A 16585-nucleotide genomic window follows, 5' to 3' on the forward strand; every position below is an offset into this window, starting at 1 on the left:
CAGATGCTGTCACCTTCCTTCACATCAGGCTCTTCCGGTACTGACTGTGCGTGGTGGTCTGTCTAAGGTGGGAGTCTGGGCTCTGCAGGTCCATCTGTCTGTACAGGTCTCTCAGCTCCCTGACCTCCTGCAGCACCCTCTTTGCCTGGCTCCAATTTGATGAGGCCTCTCCCAGCAGCCGCTCTGTCTCCTGCAGCAGCTGCTCTGACTCAGAATCAGGCGGAGACTGAGGGGGGTCCTTGGCCTTTCGTTTCCCGTCTCCTAGTCCCTGAACCTCTGCCAGCAGCTCCTGAGTCTTCTCCAGTTTCCTTGCTACTAGGTCTTGGATCCGGGACAGCTGCCCTGGGTGGGGTAGGATAGGGCTGGTGGGCTCCTCAGCCCGCAGGTGGAAGGTGTGGGCTGGGGCAGAGTCCCGCTGAGACAGAATCTCCTCCAGGGAGGCACAGCGGCCTTTCTCTGTTGGGGTCAACTTCTTGGGTGCCTGGGGGGTATAAGTGGCCCCCTTGTCTGGCTTTTCCCAAGGCCGGGGAAGGCTGCTTGCCCGATCTGAGGAGGGCTGGATATGGTCTGAGTCTGCTCTCCGTCGGCTGTTGGCCAGCTGGGCCACAGACTTGTCCAGGTCAACCCGAAAACTCTCAGCACAAGAGGTTGGTTCCTCAGGGGAAGGGTCTTCCTCTTGAATCAGGTCCAAGGTCAGCATTCCATCCGAGGTAGAAGTAGAAGCCTGGAAAGTAAAGTGGGGGAACAAAGGAGGTAAACTGTCTGAAAGACAGATGTAGGCTGCTATTCTCCCCAACATGAATGAGAAGGCCTCTACTCTTGACTGAGCCCTGTTACTTCACCAGCTACTTCATACTCCTTTGATAGTGATTCAAACTTAACTTTTTTTCTGTGATTTAATTTCTCCTGCTTGTCTCCCATATTCTCCACTTTATTACACGTTTTCTGGGGAGTGTTTCCTTCCTCTGTACGGAGCATCACGCTGACTTCAACACCTCAGATACTCCCCCCAGCACAGTGACTGTCCTCTTCTGCCTGTATCTTCTGAGCCACATCCCTCAACCTTTCTGTTGTCTGGAACTTAGAATATCTGGCCTCATAATAAAATTTGTTCTTTTTTTCTTGAGACAAGAGTTTCACTTGGTAGCTGTTGGTAGAGTACTGTGGAGTCATAGCTCACAGCAACCTCAAACTCATGGGCTCAAGCGATTCTCTCGCCTCAGCCTCCCAAGTAGCTGGGCATCCGATAGGTGCCTGCCACAACACCTGGCTTTTTTTAGAAAGGAAGTCTCACTCTTGCTCAGGCTGGTCTCCAACCTGTGAGTTCAGGCAATCTACCCTGCCTTGGCCTCCTAGAGTGCTAGGATTACAGGCGTGAGCCACTGTGCCTGGCCCAAAACTTGTTCTCTTATTTCCAGAATACTTTTTTTTTGAGACGGAGTCTTACTCAGTTGCCCTGGGTAGAGTGCCATGGCTTCAGCCTACCTCACAGCAACCTAAAACTCCTGAATTCAACTGATCCTCCTGCCTCAGTCTCCTGAAAAGCTGGAACTATAGGGACCTGCCAAAACAACAGGCTAGTTTTTCTATCTTTAGTAGAGATGGAGTGTCACTCTTGCTCAGGCTGGTTTTGACTTTTTTTGTTATGTTTTTTTGTTTTTATTTATTTTTTGAGACAGTCTCAAGCTGTGGCCCTGAGTAGAGTGCTGTGACATCACAGCTCACAGCAACATCAAACTCTTGGGCTTAAATGATTCTCTAGCCTCAGCCTCCCAAGTAGCTGGGACTACAGGTGCTCGCCACAATGCCTGATTATTTTTGTTGTTGTCGTTGCAGTTGTCATTGTTTAGTTGGCCCAGGGTGGTTTTGAACCTGCCAGCCCCAGTGTATGTGGCTGGTGCCATAACCGCTGTGCTATAGGTACTGCCTGGTCTTGACTTCTGAGCTTAAGGGATCCACGCACCTCGGCCTCCCAGAGTGCTGAGATTATAGGCATGACCCATTGCACCCAATACAGAATGCTACTATTTTTTTTTTTTTTTTTAGACGGAGCCTCAAGCTATCCCCCTGGGTAGAGTGCTGTGGCTTCACAGCTCACAGCAACCTCCAACTCCTGGGCTCAAGCGAGTCTCCTGCCTCAGCCTCCCAAGTAGCTGGGACCATAGGCGCCCGCCACAACGCCCGGCTATTTTTTGGTTGCAGCCGTCATTGTTGTTTGGCGGGTCCAGGCTGGATTCGAACCCGCCACCTTAGGTGTATGTGGCTGGTGCCTTAGCCATTTGAGCCACAGGTGCTGAGCCAGAATGCTACTATTTTTAAAAAGTGATATGGCAGGTCAATATCTCATATCTTGTTTCAATCATTTTTTTTTAACCGCAACTCGTCAAGGCAGGCATGAGCACAGCCCCATTTTATAGTTGGAGACAAGCAGCTCCAGGGAACCACATGGGCAGTTAGTTGCACCAGAAGGTTCCAATTCAGAAGCTGTCTGACTCTAAAGCCTATCTTCTTTCCACTATACCTGATGGCCTCTCTCCTTAATGGCTTAAAGCTTGGTGGAATAAGAGAAACCACAACTTTGTATGTTATAGGGGTTCACTGTGACCCTTCCTCCTCTGAATGCCTATGGTACCCGGGGCTGTTGGCCATGAGGATAATAGGCCACCACAGCCTGTATCGTGTTAGAAGGTACTCAATTCTTCTGATTTCATCTTCCTGTGAGTAGTAACTTATTTCTTCCCAGATGATAAAATTATTAAGAACAGGAATTTCTGAACTTGTAATAGATGCTGAATTAATATTTTTCATTTAGATCAGGCAGGCATAGCAGTAGAAGGACTTTGCTTGACTTTGATCTTGGCTTTGAGGGAACTTCCCACAATCACCTCTGGTGGTATAAAGTTCTGTCTGAGGTGGACTGACAAGAACTGGCTCTTTAGCAATTTTTTACTTTATTATAGTTTTACATACCACAGCCATTAGATGTCCCCTAGTTGGGGGGCGGCGGGAATGCTGGATTTTTGCCCTGTCTCGAGTGGGGTGAGCAAGATAGCTGTCCTCCTCAACGGTGACCTGAAGAGACACACTGAGTTATGGGTGCTCTTCAGAGACCCTCTGCCCCAACTTTGCAGCCCCCAAGGCCTGAATATGCCTTGACTGGGAAATAAACCCAACCCATTAATGGCTTCTGAGCAAATCCATGGACAAAGGGATTTAAAGGACATGAAGGGACTGGTAAAGCTGACCCAACACTGCTCATGGACTATGAAGCAGGAAGAAGAGTTGTCAGAAAAGACAGAGAGATGGCAGGAGAACAGGGTTTTTTTGTTTGTTTGTTTTTGCAGTTTTTGGCTGGGGCTGGGTTTGAACCCACCACGTCTGGCATATGGGGCTAGTGCCCTACTTCTTTGAGCCACAGGTGCCACCCTGGAGAACAGGGTTTTAAAAAGAAAGATAAAGAAGTAGAGCTGGTGGGGCATATGAGTAAGTGGGGCTAGCACAGTAATGTTCCCTCCTTGGCACATCACACCCACTCCCTCTGCCCAGCACCCATCTCCCCACAATGAGCCCGACCTCGTCCAAGATACGATTCTTTGCTCGGGTGATAGCAGAGTTGAGGGCACTGATCCAGGATTCCTTCTCTTCCGGACTCACTGCCAGGAAGATTAGGTTGGGGGCCTGTGAAGAGAAGATTCTTGTTTCAGCCAGGGTTTTAGAGTTGGTAGCTCACCTTGACAGTGAAGAAATAAGAAATAATAATCTCATTTTTTCAGATCTAACTCCTGGAAGGATAGAGATTCTGCTTCTAGAGTCATCCATAACTTCAGGAAACTCAGCCTCTATTTATGCAAAATGCATAGCTCAAAGGTTGTTTTAGAAATGACTAAGGCAGAGCTAAAAAGGGTAGTGGTATTGGAAATAAGTAGAGGAAGTCTGATAAAGGATAGTATTAAAATAAAAATCTTTAAACGTTTAAAGAAATAGAATGTGACAAGAATAGTTTCTCTGGGTTCCCTTAGATAAGAGGAATTAGATTTAGAACATCAACCAGCTGGGCGTGGTGGCTCACATCTGTAATCCTAGCACTCTGGGAGGCCAAGGCAGGTGGATTGCCCTGAGCTCACAGATTCAAGACCTGAGCAAGAGTGAGACCCCATTTCTAAAAATAGCCAGGCATCTGTAGTCCCAGCTACTTGGGAGGCTGAGGAAAGAGAATCACTTGAGCCCAAGAGTTTGAGGCTGCTGTGAGCTATGATGCTACAGCACTCTACCGAGGGTGACAAAGTGAGACTCAGTCTCAAAAAAAAGGGGACATCAACCAGCTATCAGGGTACAGGGACCACTTTCTCCCGAGTGATGTGTGTGTGAGAGACACAGAGAAAGAGAAACAGAGATACAGACAAACAGACAGACTTGATCTTTGTGGTTGAACAGTTAAAGGCTGACCTGCCTAGAAGGAAGAAAATGGCCACAAAATTCTCAGGTTAACTATAAAGCCAGCAGGAGAGCAATTCTGCAGCCAAGACTGTTGAGAGAACCTGGAGGAAGTTCTCCCAGTCCCCTCCAACCCTGTCAATGTTCCAGTGGCCAAGATGGCAGGAGAGACATACCGTGTTACCCGGCTGTTTGGAGTGGGCAAGAGTAAACTTGCTGTGATTTTTCTTGCTTCTGCTCTTGGATTTCCGGAGCTCTTCACACTTCTCATAGTCACTCAGGTCAAATACCTCTTGAATATTTTTCTCATCTTTTACCTAGGGGAGGGTTGGGGGTAAGATCAGGAGGATAAAATCACCTCCTCCCCAATCATCTTGGGAAATAGAAGAAGTCTGAGGAGAGGGAGGGACCACAGGACAAGACAGGGCCCTCTGACCCGAAGCCTATAAAGGCCTGACAATGGTGACAAGACTAGAGCAGAGCCCATGACCTGACTCTTCAGGTGAGTTCTGTGTAAACCCCTTATCCCCATTCTCCTCAGTCAAGCTACCATTTGCTGACTCCTAGTATGCCTCTCTTCACTCATGAGCTGCACTCTGTTCCTAAAGGACATCGCTTATGTCCTAAAAAGGCTCACGTCCATAAAGGGACATGGTGAACAGTTTTATCTGATCATCCTGAAGCAAGAAAGACCTGAATACCCTTGATGGTGGGAGGAAGAAGACAAAGGCAAGGCCAGGATCAGGGGACATTTGGAAGGAGTGAAGTGTTGCCTCTGGCCCCCCAGTCACTTGCAGTTCCCACCCCACCTTACTCTCCAAGTTACTGTAACAATCCAACCTAACTCCTCCAGACATAAAAAGCCATATAGTTTATTTACCTATCTCTAGGCAAAGATACACTTATACTCTCACTGGACAACTAAAACGTCAGACTTGGAAGCTTAGTCTTCCAGAGAGTGTTCTGTCACCTGTCCATTATTTCGGTTTGTGTGCCTGAGTCCTCTTGTTGCCAGAAAGCCCTTTCTGCTGTGGTATCTGTCTTATGCTCTGGACCTTTAGCAGCTCTAGACAACATCTGGCTCTTGATACTTTTGCTGAATGTTTAATCAGACAATTCTCACTGTATCATCCAACCTCAACCAGACTTTTCTGAGCATCAGAAAACAAACTGCATTAACATTTCTTCAAATTTCCATTCTAAATCTCTCAGAACTTTTTTCCTTTCCCCTAAGTTAGTATTCCCTGTAGCCAGACTTAGTGACTGGCCCTGCTGGAGTGGCCCAGTCACTCTCTGCTACTTGAGTCTGTGGCCAAAAGACCAGAGCAATGGACAAGTTTTCCTGGGATAAGAAATGAAAACCACCACCACTTATCTTATTAAAACTAACAAGTAACAGTAGCCTCAAGTCTTCCCTGAAAGACATCTACCCCCCCGACTGGAATTATTTCCCATAGGAGTCCCTGCTTCCCAAGCTCTGAAATAGGAACTGTATGCCTGGATGACCTCCTCTATCCTAGTTCTTGTCAGGCTTGAAGTGGGGTAGTGGTTCTCTCTTTTATTCCCTAGCCTCCTACCTGCCCAACCTCCAGAACTGCTGCTGTGCCCTGTGGCTGATGACAGACAAGACAGCCCATCAGGATCAAGATCTTATAGCCTCACTCAGGTGCCTGAATACTCAGCCATCTATATTTGTTTCAGCAAGGCTTGGTCCCTCCAGGCTCCCTTCACCCTGCCCCAGGGCTCCTTGGCTTTGGGCTGGGAAGTGACCAAAGGCCTGTTAAAATTATGAGTGCAAGTGAGATAAGGTGCTGGCAAGGGGCATCCAAGAACAATTCCCAGAAACATGGGGCAGGGATGTAGGATGATGCATCATCTCTCTTCTCCCCCTCCTTCCCCGGAGTGGAGGCTATCAGCAGAGTCCAGAAACCTTGGAAAGGAAAGTGCTGGGTGTGTGAATGTAGCCAGGGGAAGAGAGTTACTTGTTCCATTTTCCTTAGGGGAAGGGAAGGGAGTTATTCTAGCTTGGACACATGCTGATAAGGAGCCCTCAGGAGAAGAGATATTGACAGAGGTTAGCCCTTGATAGGGTGGGGGCAGGAGATGGGATGAGGCAAACAATAGGACAAGTATATTCTAGAGCTCAGAGAAGACAGACAATCCCAGAAGCCTCCTTCTCCACTGTATTGTTTTCTTTCTAATTCCCAAAGTTTCATTTATAATTACCCATCTTCCAAATCATCTTTCCTTTCCTGATTCTTTACCCTTGCCCACAGAAAGGGATTTTTCTTACACTTGTTTGCCAAAGGAGTTGCCCTAAATCCAATTTCTTCTACCTTGAGGTCTCCCTACGGTCTGGCTTCTGTTTCCATCAAGCCCATGATTGTAAGGCACTCTATCTACCCTTTCTGAGAAAGGATGACCTTTGAGAATGAGTAAAAGGATTAATAAATATAGAAGGAATTCCATGGTGGAGGCAGCTGTGGGAGACTCTGCCTTTTTGAGAGGAACAAAAAACGATTGGTGTTAAGTTAGGAGTTTTCTTGGATTGACAGTAAATTACAAACATTATGCTCTGCCATTTTTTCTTTTTAAATTTTGAATCTAGTGGCTCTGAAGCTTTGGGGACGTGGGCAGAATGAAGCCTAGAGTCCTTGTCAGTGTCACCTTTAACCCATGCCTGTTATAGCAAGGAAACTGGTTCTAGAGGAACAGCAATCCGCTTAGTCCTCTTTTCCTATGCCCCTCATAGGAGGAGGTAGTTGGCTCTGTGACCAGTCAGATGCTCCTGACTCACGGGACACTCACCATCCTAGGCTGAGGTCATTCCATCCTTTCCTCTGCCTCTATACCCCTTCCTCCACAAGACATACTCTTTTGCCCCTGGACTCTGCTCTTTGAGCAAATACAAACAAGAAAAAAAGTAGCCCATCTACCCTTTCACTGTTCTTGTTCTTCCCTTTGATGTGTAAGAAGTTCTCCCTGATTGCTTACTATGGTTTCCTGCAATTATGAAGTTTAGGAAAGACAGGAGATATACTTTGACACTTGCTATTTGTTTTTTTAAACTAGACAGCCAGAAAATTCTGGAGAAAACTTTCTGTGAGATTTGTGATTGAGTAGAGGAAACCCTTAAAAATAAGTTCTCCCATTTAAGTTTTCTCTCTCCTCTTTCCTAAGATTCTCCAATACTGAGTTCCTAGCCTAGTGTAAACAGCTAGGTTTCCTTAAGAGGATTGGCTGTGGCACAGCTGAGCTCTTCCCTACTTGCCTCAGTAGATGTTCTTTTCAGAATGAATACTTTCTCTTAGGCTGCGTGTGTATCTGTTTCAGCCCATAAAAGGATTTATTTACCTAACTATAATCTACTGAGTAAGAGTGTCTACTGCAGAAAGGAGAAGAGGTTAAAACTCAGGGAAGACTTCCCAGTTACCCTGGGTAAGGGAACTCGGAATCCGGTGCTACCTTAACCAGAGCACAGGACAGTCTCCCAGCCTATACCAACACAGTTACAGGGGACACAGTCACAGGAGTAGGGACTGAAATAATTTCTAATCCATGGAGGGGCAATTCCAATTTCTCAATGTTACTATTTGTTACTGACCCCAAGAGTTAGGGAAAAAAAAGAAGAAGAGTGTGAATTCAATGATCCTAGTGCAGACTCTGGCCCAGTGAGGACTGCAGTTTTCACAGTTAACTACAGAGCCAATGCTACCTGGAGATAGGCAGGGGCTCATAATTCTATTGCTCCCTTCTGATATAAACAGGTGGAGGGGGAACAAGAGTTCACTGCCTTTGTAAAAAAGTGCAGTCAGGGTGGGGAACACAGCATGCTGGTTAGGGACACTAGCTTCCACAAAAATAACTATGTGCTGCTCATAGCTACTCTCCCCGAGGTCACAGGAGATTGACCCTGGGTTGTATGTGTGTTTTCCATGATTCAGGGCGGATGCACGGCCAATATGACCTGTGCATGTCCTGCTACACACAGGAAAGGGGAGGCTAGCTGGATCGAGGTGGGGGCAGGAAGGGTGGAGAACAAGCTGAATGAGAGTGTTTCAGCCACAACAGCAATGAAAAAAAAAATCCTACATCTGGAGACCAGGATAGGATAGGAGGCAGCAAGGGATACTCAGAAGTTCTAGGACCTCTTGGGAGGGGATTATCATTGTTGTCAGAAAGGTATTTGCAAAGAAAAAATAATGGATACCAGGCAAACTCAACTTCTCATTCTCACTCAGGTCTTCGCACTACCGAGTGACCTTTCTCTGCGGAGAAGGGGGGTAGAGACCAATGGCACCGCTGAACTTGGTTCTGGAGCAAAACAGGGGATGGATCTGGACAAACCCCCCATGCAGTGAGCAAGTACGGAATGCAAGAAAAGCGGGGTAGCTGGAGGCAAAGGGCACCTACCTCCTTATCGGAGATGTAGAGCTGATCCCCTTTCAGCACCACATAGCGGTTTTTCCAAATCTCCCTGAAAATCCCTTTCCCGCAGAATTTCCGGACCCAGCCGACCTTCTCGGGCGGTGCGGACTGATGATTTCCATCCTGAGGCCCCTGCCCCAGGAGCAAGAGAAGAGCCAGACGATTAGGTGATTACAGCTCTCTCCTCTCCACTCCGTCTCTCGGCTCCTCCGTTCCCCTCTCGCCTCCGAAGGCTGGAGTATGTGAGCCAAGGTTCGCTCCCCACTTCTAAAAACGTTTCCACTCTGGGGACTCTACCCGTCGCGCCCCTCCCCCTCTCCGGAATAAACAGTGGTGAGGGAGAAAGGGGCTCCGCGGGCTCCCCCTCCCCCCGCGGGCCGGCACCCCCGTTTTATTTCTCATTGTCTCCCCGCCGCCGCGGACGCCGCCGGCCGCTCGGAGGAAGGGAGGGTGTGGGTCCGGCAGAAACTAAGCCAAGCGAGAGAGCCCCCCTCGCAAGTACGCAGACAAAAGCCCCCGCCGCTGCCTCGTCGCGGGTCGCGGGGCCCGGCGCGCCAGGGCCGAGCACACCGGCAGCGGGGCGGGCGGGCCCCGGGCTCGCGCAGGCCGCTCGTAGCCCCGACGGGGCCGGGGGCGTCGGAGCGCGGAGTCGGCGAGGCGCACTCACCCTCTTGGCCGAATTGTTCTTCTTCATCATGCCGGGTGGGCGCGAGGCAGCTGGGCGAGGGGCGGCCCCGCGTCGAGGCCGAGGCCGCTTCGAGGGGGCTCCTTGGCGGTAGGAGAGTGCCGGAGATGCCGGGGCGCCGCCGCCGCTCCTCCTCCCTGCCTCCCGCCCGCCCTCTCCCGGACGCTCCCCGGCTCTGAGGCTCCGGTTACACTAGAGGCCGGCCTCCCTCGCACTCGCACACTCGCGCACTCCCGGCCCCCGCCCCCCGGCGCCCTCCATCCTGGCGCCCACGCGGCCCGGGCCCCCGAGCGCGCCCCCGTCGCCCGCCAGCCCGGCCCGGCGCGGCCGCTCCCCCGGCCCGGCGCCCCGCGGGCGGCCCAGCCCGCACCCCGCAGCTCCATCCGCGGCCCGCTGACGTTGCCCGTTCAGAATAAAGGGCGAATCGCGGCGCCGCAGCCCGTGCGCTCCCCGCCCCCCGCCTTTGTCTCTGACTCAACGCGGGTGAGGACAGCCGGCGAGACCCTGCGGGGGGACGGCTTCCCGGGGGCGGCGACCCGCGCCGGGACCGACAGCCTGGGCGCAGGGGGAAGCCAGCCCGCCAGCGCGGCCCGACCTGCCGGGAGACCCCTGGAGCAGGCGGGGTGGATGATGGAGAGACACGCGGACCCGTGAGGACCGGAGACGACCAAGATCGGAATCATCTCCCTTCCTCACCAAAGGCGCAAACAAGAGCGTGAGGTGGGAGGGCGCGCCACCCAGACCTGGCGGCAGGCATTCGCGCTTCCTGGGTGGTAGTAACCTGGGCAGGTCAAATAGTGGGAAAAAGTTTTATGTTTCAGAGAGTGCCGGCGCCTCGGAGGTGGGGGTGGGAGAGGAGTTAATGTTAATACACATTTCTTCCAGTTTACAAAGGGTCAGGCCTTGTTGAGCCTCAGGAGAATAACCCTGATTGTGAGATGGATACGGTGCACAGGAAGAAAAGTGACACTGAGGGATTTGCAGACACACGCTGTATAAAATGTTGGCAGGAATAGGATTGTCTGACTCGAAGCCATGATCTATTACACCAAGTGGCTTTAAATGCAAGTTCCAGGTGAGGATTAAACTTCCTACCACCTGGGTATCCTTCCCTCCCGCGCTGACTGACGCGTAGAAAGCCCATCCTCCCCTGCCCAGAGGATGCCCTGACTCTGGCGAACCTCTGCTGATCCCCCTGCCCCCGTCTGCCTCAAAGACTGCAGGAAGCTCTTAGTAACTTCTTGTTTTTCAATACATGTTGATGGGAAGAAGGGAGACAGAAACCTAAATGAGGTGGGTACTGGTTTCAGGACCACTTTGTGGCCTTTGGTCAAGCCATTGAATTTCTTCATTAGGCCTCTGTTCCTCCATATATTAAATAGTGAAACCATTTCCATCAACGAGGAGAATATAAGTGATGACCTGTGAAAGTCTTTTGAAGATAAAAAAGTTCTACAGTGCTAATTATGAAATAATAACTTATAAGCTAATAAACGCATTGCCTGGCATGTGATAGCTGTGCAATAACCCCCAAATTCATTGAACATCTCTGGCACAGAGGAGCAGAAAAAAGGAAAAACTTTTTCTGGAGATGTCTAAAGATGAAAGAAAAAGCATTGGCTAAATTTGTGGTTTGAGGAGGATATTTGGCTTTTCCTGGTATCTGTCAGATGGAGGAGCAGCTCCCTCTCTATCCCCAGCCTGAACTTTCTTTGTAATCTCGACCTCTTTCCATTAACTATACCAATTAATTCCACTGTTCTAGACTTTCTATAAAAGTTTATCCTTTCAAAATGCTCTGATACTGGCTGGGAACAGTGGTTCATGCCTGTAATTCTAGTACTCTGGGAGGCTGAGGTGGGTGGATTGCTTGAGCTCAAGAGCTCTAGAACAGCCTGAGCAAAATGGAGACCCATCTCTACTAAAAATAGAAAAACTGGCTTGGCACCTGTGGCTCAAGTGGCTAAGGCACCAGCCACATATACCTAAGGTGGCGGGTTCAAATCCAGCCCGGCCCGCCAAACAACAATGACGTCTGCAACCAAGAAATGGCCAGGTGGTATGGCAGGCGCCTGTGGTCCTAGCTACTTGGGAGGCTGAGGCAGGAGACTCGCTTGAGCCCAGGAGTTGGAGGTTGCTATGAGTTGTGGTGCCATGGCACTCTATTCAGGGGGATAGCTTGAGGCTCTGTCTCAAAAAAAAAAACAAAAAAAAAAAAGAAAAACTAGCTCGGTGCCCTGTGCTCAGTGGCTAGGACTACGGCCATATACACCAGGGCTGGTGGGTTCGAACCCCACCCCAGCCTGCCAAACAATGACAGCTACAATAAAAAAACCCCCCAAAATAGCTGGGCATTGTGGCAGGCGCCTGTAGTCCTAGTTACTAAGGAGGCTAAGGCAAGAGAATCACTTGAGCCCAAGAGATTGAGGTTGCTGTGAGCTGTGATGCCATGGCACTCTACCGAGGGTGACATAGTGAGACTGTGTCCCAAAGTAAATAAATAAATAAAAATAGAACAATTGGGGCAAGAGATTGCTTGAGCCCAAGTTGGGGGTTGCTGTGAACTACAACACCACGGCATTCTACCTAGGGCGACAGCTTGAGACTCTTTCTCCAAAAAAAAAAAAAAAAAAAAAAAAGAAAAAAAGCTCTGATAGGTTATTTCTTTATGGCTACCTTGTGAGATATATAAAATAAGTACTAATATTTCCACTTGGAAAATGAGGAAACAGGGCATGGCAAATCAAATGACTTGCCATACAAGTTACTGGCTCAGTGGATTAGAAACCAGGTTTTCCAACTCAAGTCTCAAACTGTTTAGGCTTTGTACACACACACACACACATATATCACTTTTCCCCCAAACCATCATCTTATCCTTTTCCTACAATCTCTATTTCCTACATACCCTCTGCCCCCATTTCAAAATTGCTGAAAAAAGAATAAGAGAATCCAAGATATCTTCATATGAGAGGAAGCAAAATGTCTCAAAGTACAGGTGAAGAAACATGATCTTTTGAGGGCTTGCTGGCCAGGTAGATAGGAGTGGTTTGGATTTATAAATGTAGTTTAAATAGATTCTCAGCTGCCCAAGCATGAAGGCTTACGCCTTCATAACTAGCACTTTGGGCCAACGCAGAAGGATCAAGGCTGGAGGATTGCTTGATGCCAGGAGTTTGAGACCAGCCTGGGGAACAGAGACAGCCTCAAGATCCTGTCTCTACAAAAGAAAATAGATTCTGGGCTATGGGAAAAAAGTAATTCATCATTTGCCCTATTTTATTTCCCAGTTTTTATCAATCAACAAATATTTGAGGGGCCCCCATATGCAAGGTACTGGGCTCCTTGTGCACTGCATCAGATAGGAACTAGAGCTTTGTGAAACATCAGGCAGAGGAACTGATAAAAAATAAAAGCCCTCCAAAGTAATTTTCAGATTCCAGAGCAGATGCATGTGGGCTGCAGAACCTTCCCTGCCTATCTGCTCCTTAAGATGTTACATAAATCTCTGGCATCCTCTCTCTCTCTGTACTGCATCATCCGATGGCCCTGCCCTTGCCTTCCTTCACCTTTTGTCTCTTTGTCATTATTCACCCCTCATTCCTCTTCTCCTGACTTGTTCTTCAAGCTGATTTCTCTCTCATTAGGTGAACTTCATGGCACCTGAATTGGGATTCATGTGGGTCTGTTTTCCACCAATGCTTAAGTGAGAAATCCTGAGTAAGAACTGATGGGTTTCTTTACGCATTTTTATAGCACTGTCTCCTAAGTGAGCTTGACACTACCACACACACAAACCGCAAAAATAACTCTCAAGCCAACTGATGTCTTTGGTGGAGATAAGATACTGGGAGCACTTCTTGATGGGGTTACTTCCCTAACTACATCAGTGGCAGTACCTGTACTCTTCAACTGAAGAAAGAAGGGAGCTATCAGAGATGATAATTTGGGGATGGCTGCTTGCATGTGTACTGGGTGGAAACTGTTATTCAAACAGTTGATTAAAAACAAATATCCTTGGCTTTTGTAAATAGGACATAGAGGTTTTGATAGGGCATTTCAGTCTGTGGGGGAGATTATTAAAAGTATACAAGATCCTAATTAAAACGATGTTTTTAAAGGGAAAAAATAAAAGGCCAGTAATAATGAAATCAGCTCTGTGAATTGTACATTGAAGTATGAATCTTTGAAGAAATGCTAATTCTGGTACCAAACATCCTAAGAGTAGGGCTCATTTCTTAGACTTCCTGATACTGTTAGCTGAGTAAGCACAATGGAAATAGGTAAATAAAGAGAATGATGTAAGAAAGGTCTCTGTTCTTGTTCTTTTTATCCTTTTAATCCATAGAGTTAGCCTTCCAATAGGAAGGGAAGCCCAGGTGAGTTTTATTTAAAAAGACGATATATATACATATATATATATAGACTATATAACGTATATAATATATTATTATTATATATTATATTAACTATAATTAAAATGCTGCCTACCCAAGTGTAGGCTGTCTTAAATACTTACCAAAAGAAGAGTTAAAAAAGTGTACCCAAAGCGACCCACAAAAGCCCCCCCCCCAAAAAAAAAGATGGTGGGGAAGAACTTGGGTCTTAGCTATAATATGGCTCAAAGCCTCAGGGCTGCACATGAGTGTGTAAAAAAACAACAGCTGAGAGCTGGGAAGAGTGGAGAAAAGGGAGATGCACAGAATGATTTCAGCTTTTCCCTTGTTTCTTGAAGTGCCTTATTAGTGCAATGGCAGTGTTGACAAGAATCTAATCATTTTGCATAGTGATACTGTATCCCCAACTTGGAGACAGGAATTAATCTTTACTATTATTGGTCAAAATTTGTTGACTGATAACTATGCACCAGACAATGTCTTAAACACTTTACGTGTATTATCTCATTTCATGTAATCCTTACAATCCTATGAGGAGAGTACTATTTTATAGATGAGGAAGCTTAGCCACAAAGAGACTGGATAATACTCCTAAACCACATAAATATGACATAGATTTGACCCTCCGCTGTCTGACACTAGACACAGAGAACCAGGGAGGGCTCATGGTGTGGTATTTTGCTATTTTGATTTGAGAATGCTTGGATGGTGCCTGTGGCTCAAGGAGTAGGGTGCCAGCCCCATATACCAGAGGTGGTGGGTTCTAAACCCAGCCCTGGCTAAAAATTGTAAAAAAAAAAAAAGAGAGAGAATGCTTTAATTTTCTGGTATTAATGATGCCATCTTTTTCTATTGCTTTCAAAAGAGTTGGGCGGTGCCTGTAGCTCAGTGGGTAGGGCACTGGGTACATACACCGAGGATGGTGGGTTCGAACGTGGCCTGGGCCAGCTAAAGCAACAATGACAACTGCAACAAAAAAATAGCCGGGCATTGTGGCAGGCGCCTGTAGTCCCAGCTATTTGGGAGGCTGAGGCAAGAGAATCTCTTAAGCCCAAGCGTTTGAGGTTGCTGTGATGCCACAGCACTCAACCCAGGGGGATAGCTTGAGACTCTGTCTCAAAAAAAAAAAAAAAAAAGTTGAAATTGACACTAGAATTAATTATTTGCTTTGACATACTTTAAGTATCCTTTGGGTAGAGGTAATGCCTTTGTTATGTTTGGTGTAAAGCCATCTCATGCCCTACCCCATGAATTCCCACAAATTAACCCCCAAAGAAATAAAACCAAATCACTCATATTTCACAAAATGGATTTTTATTATAGTCATACATGGTTTCTCAGTGCCACAGAAAATTACAATGTAAGGACGGTTTTTGGATGCTTCCTTAAAGAAACATAGTGAGTTTCAGAAATGAACTGTGCAGGAATGTGGTTAATGGAAAGTAAAAAGTGCCAAGCAAAGAAAATGGAAATCAAGGAGTGTGGCATGTGCATGAAAGGGACTACTTTTTAAACCCCTCTAAGCTCTGATAACTGTTTCCCCAAGATTTCAACAAAATTAATCAGAAATGGAACTGATTGTGCTATCAAAAACACAAAGAATACATTTATTCAGTAAAGAAACTATGAGGAAAGTGGATTGGGATGGGATCAGACTTATTAGCTAATCACTGGAGTCTCCATGTCTGTGCCAACAGTTTGGGAATCAGCAGGCTACCTGAAGATGAGAATAACAACAAGCAGGAAACCTGAAGCCTCTCTCAACATCTCTGGTTAACGGGTGGCAGGGGCAAGAGAGGAGGCTTGTCATTTCCCCACCTCTCCATCAGCACTTCATCTTCTGCTTGCTGACCTTGATGTGGCTTGAGAGCTCTCCTTGCTTCGGCTGTGCAGTCCAGAAGCCAGAACTTCCTCTAGGAAACTGACAAGTAGATTTGAGGTTAGTTAAACAACAAACGAGAGCATCTCCAATAATAGATCTTAACATCTAAACAGATGAAAAGATATTATGAATAGTATGCAAGAAGTACTGGTCTGATATTTAGGTACAGAACAGAAGCATCAATTGAACAGTAAAACACCTAGACTGTGGCTTGGTGCCCGTAGTTCAGTGGTTAGAGTGCTGGCCACATGCACCAAGGATGGTGGGTTGGAACCTGGCCGGGCCTGCCAAACAACAGTGACAACTGCAACCAAAAAATAGCTGAGGGCAGCACCTGTGGCTCAAAGGAGTAGGGCACCGGCCCCATATGCTGGAGGTGGTAGGTTCAAACCCAAGCCCGGCCAAAAACTGGAAAAAAAAGAAAAAAGCGGAGCATTGTGTCGGGCGCCTGTAGTCCCAGCTACTTCAGAGGCTGAGGCAAGAGAATCACTTCAGTCCAGGAGTTTGAGGTTGCTGTGTGCTGTGACACCACAGCACTCTACCGAGGATGACATAAAAAAGAAAAAAGGGCTAGGTGCCTGTGGCTTAAGCGGCTAAGGCGCCAGCCACATACACCTAAGGTGGTGGGTTCGAATCCAGCCCGGCCTGCCAAACAACGACGGCTGCAACCAAAAATAGCTGGGCGTTGTGGTGGGCGCCTGTGGTCCCAGCTACTTGGGAGGCTGAGGCAGGAGACTTGCTTGAGCCCAGGAGTTGGAG

The 16585-nt window shown here is 47.7% G+C and overlaps 2 protein-coding genes across 3 annotated transcripts in view; both read right to left on the reverse strand.

Annotated features, from left to right (window-relative positions):
- Positions 1-6: 6 nt before the first annotated feature.
- Positions 7-9894, reverse strand: PLEKHO1 (pleckstrin homology domain containing O1). The gene is made up of 6 exons (XM_012811796.2): positions 9530-9894; positions 8848-8994; positions 4611-4751; positions 3574-3678; positions 2971-3072; positions 7-724 (listed from the first exon to the last, which is right to left on the reverse strand). The coding sequence occupies exons 1-6, from the start codon at positions 9557-9559 to the stop codon at positions 20-22; spliced, it is 1230 nt and encodes a 409-aa protein (XP_012667250.2). The 5' UTR covers positions 9560-9894; the 3' UTR covers positions 7-19.
- Positions 9895-15241: 5347 nt separating this feature from the next.
- VPS45 (vacuolar protein sorting 45 homolog) overlaps positions 15242-16585 on the reverse strand; it is an 82557-nt gene continuing 81213 nt past the window's right edge. Inside the window, exons 15-16 of one of the 2 annotated variants that reach the window (XM_023519404.1) lie at positions 15763-15865; positions 15242-15661 (exon numbers count right to left, since the gene is read on the reverse strand). In XM_023519404.1, the coding sequence (XP_023375172.1) occupies positions 15778-15865 (88 nt within the window). In that variant the 3' untranslated portion in view covers positions 15242-15661; positions 15763-15777. Of the gene's footprint in view, positions 15866-16585 lie in introns of both variants that reach the window. The other variant, XM_003800414.3, reaches the window with a different exon arrangement.

This window comes from Otolemur garnettii, unplaced genomic scaffold (assembly GCF_000181295.1).
Source record: "Otolemur garnettii isolate 467f Iridium unplaced genomic scaffold, OtoGar3 scaffold00174, whole genome shotgun sequence".
Classification (NCBI taxonomy): domain Eukaryota; kingdom Metazoa; phylum Chordata; class Mammalia; order Primates; family Galagidae; genus Otolemur; species Otolemur garnettii.